The following is a 9,821-nucleotide window of genomic DNA, read 5'->3' as shown; positions in this document are numbered from 1 at the left end:
TGTCGGGGCTGCAGCCGTGTCCACGTAGGAAATCCTGATGGAGAGCTGCGGGGCTTGCGTGAAATCTTGAGTTCAAGGACGTTGATGTGTTTTCTTTCACTCCAGGCATCAAGGCAAGCATCAGGTATCCCTGGGCTGGCTCCGACTGATGAAAAGTGAGTGGTGTCCCTCTCCGTGTCAGTCCAGTTCAGCGTTGGTAGCAGGTGCTGTTCATGACCAGGTATCCTCCTTGTGCTCCTCAGGGATGGCAACCTGCCAGATATCATTGCCAGCAGCAGTCTGCACGAGTTCCTGGTGAACCTTCATGAGAAGTATGGCCCGTTGGTCTCTTTCTGGTTTGGAAGGCGTCTTGTTGTCAGCCTTGGCTCCATTGATCTCCTCAAACAACACATTAACCCCAACCGGCCCTGTAAGTGCCCTTTGCTTTGTCTCTGAGTCCATTTATTCCTTCTGGCCTTGCTGGGCATCCTGTGCCAAAGGAAGCTGGAGTTTCAGTCTAAGTAAGGAACAAAGTGAGGCTTAGTTTGCAGCTGACATGGGGGTTCAGGTGTGTCTTACTAAGGTCCTTCTTATTGGACTTGAATATCACCAACCAAGAGCTGCTGCTGTCCAGTGGCCTTTGAGAAATGAGTATGCTTGTGTCTTTTACCCCCTCCCTACAGGCAAATATTTGTGGAAAGCATCATGCCCACTGGTCGCTTGGAACAGCAAGGGGAAGATCTTGTAGCCATTTGGCATACGTTTTAAAAGCAGCTTGAAATACAGTTTAAGAGGGGGAAATTTGCTAAATTAAGTCTGAAAACAGCTGGGCTAGTTTGTGGTAGCACCCGTGGATGGTTCAGTGTGAAGGCTTGTAAAGTTCTTTAACTTTCTTTGGTGTATAGAATTCAGTGCTGAAAACCTTTAATGATTTTCCAGCCTTGGAAGTGGCCAGTGGTGCTGGTAGCTCAGTTGATCATCTGAGTCCCAGGAGCGTGTTTTAATGTATGGGTGTTTTGCCTCCTGAGGTGATCACAGTTTGGGTTGAACCTCTCATTTTTGCAGTTTTCATCTCACAGGGTTGAGTGAGGTGCTGTCACACCCCTCTGCCCTGCAGGCTGAATTTAGGCACAGGCAGATCTCTCAGCATGGCTGTGTGCTGGTGGGGAAGCTGCTTGTGTCACTGCACGGCCAACTCCAAAAGAAATGGTGACAATCTGAGGGAGGAGTGGGAGTTAACAGGGATCAGCGAGGTGCAGTGGAGAGCAGTGACACTCCAGAAGGTGGAAACTCACCCTGAGAGATCTGAATGTCCTCAGATGTGTTCTGGGGGAAGCTGAGCAGGCAGTTTCTCAGAGCTCAGGGCAGTGATGACGGGCCCCTCAGCAGACAAGTTGGGCTGAATTTGGGAATATACAAATACTGGAGAAAAACCAATGCAGTGCCTGGACTTAAGTGGGAGGAACAGTGACCCAGGCAGCTACAGAGCAGTTTGGTGTCCTGCTCTGCCAAGGGGCTAAACAAATTTTTTTAAGGATGGGATGAGGTAGCAAATGTGTGCCATGCTTCTTTGGTAACATGACTCCTTAACAAGGAAGGTGGTAGAACTGTCTTTCTGTTGGAGTTTCAGTTCAGAATTTGCTTGGACACCACTTGGGTCATCACTGAAGCTGGATTTAATGGGATACAAGGAATGAAAGAGAGAGAGAGGGGCTGGGTTGTGGAGGTGAAACACTCTCACCTGTGTTAGCAGCTGCCTGGGTGACCTCACACCAGGAGGAGTTAACACAGGGAGGCAGAGGGGGTACCTGTGGGGGGTGTGTCATGTGTGTGTGTCACAGGTATGGCCAAACTTCTTGGAGAGGGAAGGAGAGAGGTGCTGACAGTGCCTGTCTTGAGAGCCTTGAAGCTGGACTGATTGCAGTCATGTTTATTACCAGGTTCCAGTGCTAGGTGCTGTTTTTCCTCATGCTTAGAGCAGTGTTTGAAGCAGATATGTTTTCATGGCCTCTTGAACCTTGGTTAAGATTAATTTGCAAGGAGAATTCAAAGGAATTAAAACTTGAGTGGTGATTCCTGTGAAAGTGAGGAGGCAGTCCAGGCCTGCCAGGAGCAGAGGCCCACAGGGAAAACCCTGATGGGTCCACGTCACCTTTTGGGTTGGGACAAGGAACCTGAAGAGTGTTGAATGCTGGAGATGGAGCGATGGATCCTGGCCTCTGTGCAGCTTCAGAGGATGTTCAGTTCTGCTTAGCACCTGTCTTGGCTATCCAGAGTTAGATCTTTTCTCTGTATTTACTTCCAAGAGTGTTCAGGGCAGCACCCTGAGGTCCTTGGGGTGAGAAAGAAAATTTCCTTATAAGTGGAAAAAGCAGTTGAAATTTTTATATACTTCACTAAAAGGACTGAAAATGCAGCCCTGGAAATGTTTTCAAGACAAGGACCAAGGAAGAAGTCTGGGGAAGTGCTGGCAGGACAGAGCTCTGTCTCCAAGAGGCAGTTTGGAGTCACTAGCCATGGAGAAGTAGCTGTTTCCCAAATCCTGTAGGGCAGGGCCAGCCCTCAGCAAAGGACAGCCTGAGGTCACAGGGGGTGTCCTGGGAGTGCCAGTTTGCACTGGGGACAGAGAAGGAAAAACTGGAGCCTGTCACTGATCCAAGAGTTTTCTTTCCTATGCACCAGGAGAACTTTGCAGTCTCTGCTGGTGCTGGTGCTGGTGCTGAGCCTCTCCAAATGCCTCTGCTTGCCAGATTTGCTGTGTGGGCTCTACCACCAGTCTCATTCCTTTCTGGCTAGCCCAGGCTCTGCCAGGGCCAGTCTGCAGGGAACTGTGGTGGCAGAGCACCTTGGGGGAGGAGCTGTCAGCAGCAGCTAGAGTCACATCACAGCCTGCTCCACGTGGAGAGCCACAGGTACCACCTGCTGTGCCAAAAACACATCTCCACACTCCTTGCCATGAAAAGTGGGAAAAGGGGGTGAGGGGCAGAGCTTAAAAACATTGGAAGGGAAATTATGTGAGAGAAAAGCATTTAGGAGAGTTCACCCTCTTCATACCTCTGGCCTCGTGAGCTGCTTTTGTGTCATTAGGTAGGAAGTCACCTCCAGGTGGGAATTGTCTCTTTGCTCTGCTTGTCCAGGAGCAAAATGAGGCCCTGATACCTGCTGGGGATCCCAGATACCCCCCCAGCTGGTAGAGTCACACCTGGCTAGCCCAGCCCAGATCTTTTCTGATGCCTTGGAGGTTTCACTTTCCATCTGGGAGAAATAACAAACTGGGATAAACAGGGAAAACATCCCTCCTGAGAGCTCCCTGGTTGTTGCTTCCAAGTAGTGCCTTCAAGATTTTTTTCCAGTTCTGCAAAACACAAAAAAAAAGTGTGTGGAAAGGGAAAAGCACCTGCCAGGCTAGGGAAAAGCACCTGCCAGGCTAGGGAAAAGCACCTGCCAGGCTTTATTGTGCAGCTTTTCTTTGACTCTTGATGTACATTAGCAAATTCATTAAGGAGAGGCCCCTGGGGGTGAGATTCAGGGTTTAAGATGTAGCAGAAGTGAGCTGTGGATGTGGAAGAGGGAGATGTGGAAATGGAGATGTGGTTTCTGCAGTGTCTGGGTGGAGGGAAGATGGAGTGTAAAGTGATTAGAACACCTTCTGGAGCTTCGTGGGGTGCTGTTCTCTGTCAAGGGTTCTCTGCTGGAGGCAGAGAGCTGAAAGAAGTGCACAGAGAGAGGTCTGGGAAGAGCTCATCAGAAGGGGATTTGGGAAATGAGGTTTGCTGGGGCTGTGAGGCAGGGTGAGGAGTGCAGAGAGCTGCCTCTGGCTGAGTCTCTCATGGGAGCTGATCTGTCTGTGGTCAGGGCAGGAGGGGGACAGATCTCAGGGGGAATGTGCCAGAGGGGCTGCAGGCCAGGCCAGAGGAGGAGGGGACACTGTTGACACCAGCTCAGAGGCACAGGCAGCTGGGAACTGGAAAGCTGGGAATGAGCTTCCAAGGCTTTACTATGAAAGAACTACTTGGTAGAGCCAGCAGGAAGAGTCTGCAGGGGGAGATAACCACAGAGTGGTGCCCTGCCATGGAGAAGAGAACTGTGGAGGTCCCAGTCCACTGAAGAAGAGGTGCTTGGCACCCCAGAGGGACTGCTCCTGGGGTCAGTGAGGAGCCATTGATTGCCCACCACCCAGAAGCAGCAGTGCCCAGTTAAAGGAGTTGCTGTTTCCATCATCCCTGGGTGCTCTGACTGACTTTTAAATGCTCTTTCCTTTATCTGCTTTCAGTGGATCCCTTTGAGACCATGCTGAAGTCCCTCCTGAGGTACCAGTCCAGCCTGAGTGGGGATACAGGAGAGAGCCACATGAGGAGGAAGCTGTATGAAAATGGTGTGACCACGTCCTTGCAGAGTAACTTTGCCCTCATCCAGAAGGTGTGTAACTGCCTCTCTAGAGCAGAGGAGCCCTTGTGGCTCACAGGGGAAGGTAAAGGAGCTCCATGCAGTCAGTGCTGGAGCTGTAAGCATCTGAGACAGCAAACAGCCTCTGCCCTGTCGGGTGTGGGGTGGGTGTTTGGTTTCTCTGGTGGGCTGGGGGGAAGGGCTGAGCTTGGTGACCAAATGCAGTTAAAACATACTGGAGCATCTGGATTCTAGATTTATTTCCTAGGATGGGAGGGAGGAGCAAGGAACCAGCCACTGAGACCACAAGGAGGTGAAGAACTGTTCTGTTTGAGGCAGGCCAGCAGCCAGAATACAATCTGTTTTCCCAGTCTGGAGCCACTGGTGTTAAAGGTTTTAAGGTTTCTTTTGGGACAGAGGGAACAAGAGAGGACAAGGCTGCCTTGTTGGGGGAGAACCTTGGGAAGAGGCAGAAGATGTGAGGCTAAAATGTGACTGTGCAAGTTAAGAAGAGCAGGAAGCCCTGGGGAGAGTGTAGCTCTGTGCCACAGCTGTTGGGGTGGGCTCTGCCTGGGACGTCTCCAGGGTATATTACTGCCAACTAATGGTTCCTTCCCTCTCAAGCTGTCAGAAGAGCTGCTAGCCAAGTGGCTCTCCCTCCCTGAGGCACAGCACGTGCCCCTCTGCCAGCACATGCTGGGCTTTGCCATGAAGTCTGTCACACAGGCAGCCATGGGCAGCAGCTTTGAGGATGAGCGGGCGGTGATCGGGTTCCGCCGGCAGCACGACGCAGTAAGTGCCACTGGGAGCCCTGGGGGAGCCCTGGGGGAGACCTGGGGGAGCCCTGGGGGAATCCTGGGGGAGTCTGCCCCACCACAGCACAGGGCCTGTCTCTGGGGACACTGCAGCAGCAGCTGCTGCTGAGACTTGAACATTCATCTAACATTAAGCTGAAGAGCTTGAGGGCTCTGCCTCAGTTGTCCCAGTCAGTGAAGTTTCCAGAAGGATCCTACTGCTGATTCTGCTGTTGTTCGTTTTCTAGAGGGTCTGTGGGGATGAGGAACCCAGAACCAGTGGCACTGGAGAGGGATTTGGTACCTAAGTCAGTTAAACTCTACTGGGAATGCCAGTGGAACTTTTCAAAGGTCTTCTGAAGGCTCTGGGACATGGGAGAGAAGGAAAAATCTGAGGAGGTCCCAAGCTGCAGATTTAACATCTGGGGATGATAGGTGGGAAATAAACAGCTCCATGTCCTAGTCAAGACTCCCATGCCTTGTCCCCTGCAGCTGCAATAACAGTTGTTTCATTTTAACTCAAATTTCAGCTGTCATAGATGGAATGGATGATGATTGTCATAAGGAGGCCTGTGCCACACTCACAGGAAGTCCTCATTTTATTTGGTGTTCTAATTTCCCTGAACAGGGAAGAAGAGCAGAGTCCCAGCAGGCTCAGCCTGTGGTGAGTGATGTGCTTCTCTCTGTCCTTCTTTCAGATCTGGTCAGAGATTGGGAAAGGTTTCTTGGATGGCTCCCTTGACAAAAACATGACTAGGAAGAAGCTCTATGAAGATGGTAGGTTCCTTCCAACATCACAGCACACCTCCCACTGTGACTAATACCTGGAGTTAGCTGTTGTGTGGAAACAGTTTGCCCAGCTGTCTGGGCTTTTCTGCAGACTTGGTGGTTGTGCCAGAAGCTACCAGACATTTCCCCCTTACTCTCACATCACACCACTGGTTTAGAGTTAAGTGACAAGCCTGCCACTGCACAAGATGTTTATAGGACTAGAACTCTGGTTCCAGGTGTAGTTCCACCATCTGTCCAATCTGGAGAGTGACAGAGGATCCTGGGAAGTATCAGGGTGTGTTTGCTGAATTCCTGTTCTGTTTCCTAGCCCCCACTTTTGACCTCTTTTGGCAACTAGGTGGAGACAGGTGGAGCCTCTTGGGTTGGTCTGTGTGGTCATTCTTAGGGTGCACCATTTGGTGAATGTGCTGCTAGAGAGTCACAGGATAGAAAACACAAATACAGAGGTGCTGCTTTGATGGACAACTTCCATGTGATAGCTTCTGATGTGGTTTTTCAGTGTGACAAGATTTGTCTGTTATGGCAGTGCTTTTTTCTTAGGAATTTCACAGTAAGTTATTTTTTTGGTTGTCCTGTCTTTGTTGTTAATTGTTAAACCCTTTCAGGATTGACTGATAGATATTGTCCTGTCTTTGTTGTTAATTGTTAAAACCTTTCAGGATTGACTGATCTTAATTTCCCAAACTCCTAGATCCTAAACAGTTCCCAAACTCCACATGCTGAGGTTTGGTATTTTAAGTGCTGCTGGCCTTCCTGTGCAGAGAAGAGGGAGGAAGGGTAGTTCTGAGATGAAAGGGCTGCATTTGGCCTTGGTAAATTGAGTTTCAGATCCAGCTCTGTGTTTTGTGGCTAGTCTTGAGTAGGTCATTTAAACCAGACAGCCAGTAGTGCCTAGGTCCTGACTGCCCTCAGTTCCCACGAGAGCCACCAGGACTTAGGCACCCAGAATGGGTGGGCTCTGTGCCAGCCCCCTCCACACCTTCCCCACCTCCCTCTCTGTCTGTGCAGAGCCTCCTCTCACACTGTGCTTGTGGCAAAGGGGACACCACCAGTGGCTGGAGGTGCTGCAGCCCCTCAGTGACTGGAACTCTGCAGTCCACACAGCTGCTGTTATCTGCCTCAGGTGGATTTTGTGGGGGCTGGTTAAACACATTCTCTGATGGCTCAACATTCACTGTTACTTGACTTCCCCTGAGGTGATTTCAGCTCCCAGAGTACCTGTCAGGGTGGGTTTTATAGCCAGCCTGGTTTCTGTGGTTCCTCCACGTGCAGCTGCATTGGAGATGCCACCTTCCAAAGTGCCAGGAGTGTGTCACAGAGGCTGCTCCTGCAGGGGAGCCCAGCAGGGACAGCTGCTCTCAGAGTCCTGGGGAGGTGGATCTGCTGCTCTCAGGGTGACCAGTGTTAAAATACTCGTTTTGTTTTGCTTCCAAAGCTCTGCTGGAGCTGGAATCCACCTTGAGGAGGGTCACGAAGGAGCGCCGGGGCAGGTCATTCAGCAGGCAGGTCTTCATGGACACCTTGCTGCAGGGGAGCCTGAGTGACCAGCAGGTCTGTGGGGCTGCTACATCATGGCACTGGGGTGGAGTTTTGGCATCTTATGTCAGAGTCCTTACTGAAGCTGGGCTTCTGTTCTTTTCCCCACCCCTACAGTGTTGAATTGTGTCAGACTTTGGTGGCTCTGCCTGCCACTGCTCCATTGCTGCTTTTATAAATCAGAACTATGTTAGTATTAAGTGTGTCTCATGTGCCATTCCAGTGGAAGTTCTATAGAGAGTTTAATCTATATCTTCTAGATGTATTTCCTGCTCTCTGCATGAAGGAGATTTCATGTGCTTGGGTGAAGAACGTGCTACTTCTTTTTTATCTTTACAGTCTTACAAATTTAATTCTCTGAAGTGGATTTTATTTCCCAGGTTCTGGAAGATACAATGATTTTCTCCTTGGCAGGATGCATGATCACTGCTAACTGTAAGTACAGATTGGAGATGATTTTCCATCCTTATCTATAGTGTATGATGACATGAGGCTTGTTCCAGGCTAATAAAAAGCTACATGCCTCATTCTGAGCTACAGATGTATAGAAGAAGAAGCTGATTTTTACATCAGGCTCCCAACACAGCCTCACAGCCAGGGAATTGAAGCTAAGCTGTCTGACAACCTTCCCAGTCTTTTGGTGAACCTCAGAATTTCTTCCCGTTGCTTTTTGCTGCCATTCTAACCCCAAATGACTGATGCTGACTTTGATGAAGGAGCACCAAAAGATGTAAGCCACAAAGATCATGTTGTAAAACGAGTTCTGGCACGTGGGAAGGGAATTAGAGCAGAGTGCTGGAGTCTGACTGGCTGCTCTGGATTTCTGGGGGATAGGTGTGTTTCAGGTGTGGAAAAGTTTCAAAGGTGCTACTTTGGGATTTGTGCAAAGATTGTGAAAAAAAAAAAGAAACCAAACCAAGGAACTGGAGCTGTGTAAAATCTCTTGTGATAGAGGGAAGATTTTCAGGCCCTGTGTCTCAGCCAGGGGGCTGGGACTCCAAAGAAAACCCCCCAACTGCAGCTGGGTGTTAAAGAACATGGAGAGTAAAATTGGCAACTGTGCTAATGCTCTCACCAGAGAATATCCTCTCTGTGTACTCCTGGGAGACTAATTTTAAGGGGCTTGATTCCTCAGGGATTCCTGATAGTTTTCATGAATAGACAGGAGTAGTAGAAGAATTTCCTTGTAGCTTTAGGGAAACTGCATCATCTATAGACTTAGTTCTTATGCAAGGCTTCTTTTTCACTCTGCTGTTAAAGATATCTCTTGACTGCCTCACAAAATAGGTGCAGACAAGTGCTGGCCCACCTGCTGCAGAAAGCTCTGCTGTCCTTATTGCTGTCAGGAGCCCCAGGCATTGGTCATCTGGAGCCATCACCTGAGATGTGCTGAGAAGACCCCTAATTAGGGGACTCTTCTGATGTTTGGGACAAACCAGCCTTTCATTGGCATGGTTGGTCTAATAACCCTGGTTCCCCAGGGCTTGCTGGGCTGTGTGATCCCTTCCCCAGAGCTCTGAGGCTGAACAGCTCGGTGTCCTGCACAGCTCACCAAGCTCCTCATAGCCCTGGAAGAACTTTAGCTTGCAGGGTCTTTTGTTACACAGAAGTTCAGCCTCCACTCCTGCCCCTGAATACAGAACCAGTACAGGCTGCTGTGAGCAGAGCTCACCCTTCTCTGGGTCAAAAAGTGATCTTGCAAACACAGGAAGGAAGAGCACTGAATGCAGTTTGTAAGGGACTGGATTTTCAGTCTTAATTTGATTTCTTCCCCAGTGTGTACCTGGGCAGTCTACTTCCTGACAACCTCTGAAGATGTTCAGGAGAATCTCTACAAGGAGCTGGACCGTGTCCTGGGGAAGGGGCCAATTACACAGGAGAAGATTGAGCAGCTCAGGTGGGTCCCACAGAAGGAACTGCAAAGGAAGGTTACCTCGTATGGTGGAGAGAGGTTTCATGGGCTGGAGCCTGATGCCCAGCCTACACTGGGGCAGGAGAAGGCATCCAAAAGCTTCCTTCCTTTTTCTGGAAATGATCAAACCACGGGGTGACTTGCAGCACAGAGAGAATCTGCTGTAGGGCTGCAGACATGGGCACCAAGCTGCTCTTTTCAAGGGCCCACAGAGCTGGGATGGTGACTGGTCAACACTGTGCCTTTATTTTTCATGCCTCTTGGTGCAACTGGGTGCACTTTGTATCTGGGCAAGTGTGAGGTTTTCAGTAAGGGAGTATTGAGTATGTGGGCTTCCTGCTGCTCCTTGTGTGGCTGAGAGGTCCAGGAAAAGTCCTGCAGAGTTACTTTGGTTTAAAATCTAAAAAAAGAAAAAGTGTGGC

At 49.9% G+C, this 9,821-nt stretch overlaps 1 protein-coding gene across 1 annotated transcript; it reads left to right on the top strand.

Annotated features, from left to right (window-relative positions):
* Window positions 1-105: 105 nt before the first annotated feature.
* LOC103778174 (cytochrome P450 20A1) lies at window positions 106-9,384 on the top strand (the record flags this gene model as incomplete). Its single annotated transcript, XM_008945748.1, has 8 exons — window positions 106-155; window positions 243-409; window positions 4,253-4,398; window positions 4,990-5,157; window positions 5,858-5,936; window positions 7,387-7,502; window positions 7,868-7,922; window positions 9,264-9,384. Coding segments are annotated over 8 exons (902 nt in total), but the record flags the coding sequence as incomplete, so codon positions are not given.
* Between the last annotated feature and the right edge of the window lie 437 nt (window positions 9,385-9,821).

The sequence above is a fragment of the Merops nubicus genome, unplaced genomic scaffold, assembly GCF_000691845.1.
Source record: "Merops nubicus isolate BGI_N331 unplaced genomic scaffold, ASM69184v1 scaffold31938, whole genome shotgun sequence".
In the NCBI taxonomy this organism is placed as follows: domain Eukaryota; kingdom Metazoa; phylum Chordata; class Aves; order Coraciiformes; family Meropidae; genus Merops; species Merops nubicus.
This window is presented reverse-complemented; position numbering and strand designations above follow the sequence as displayed.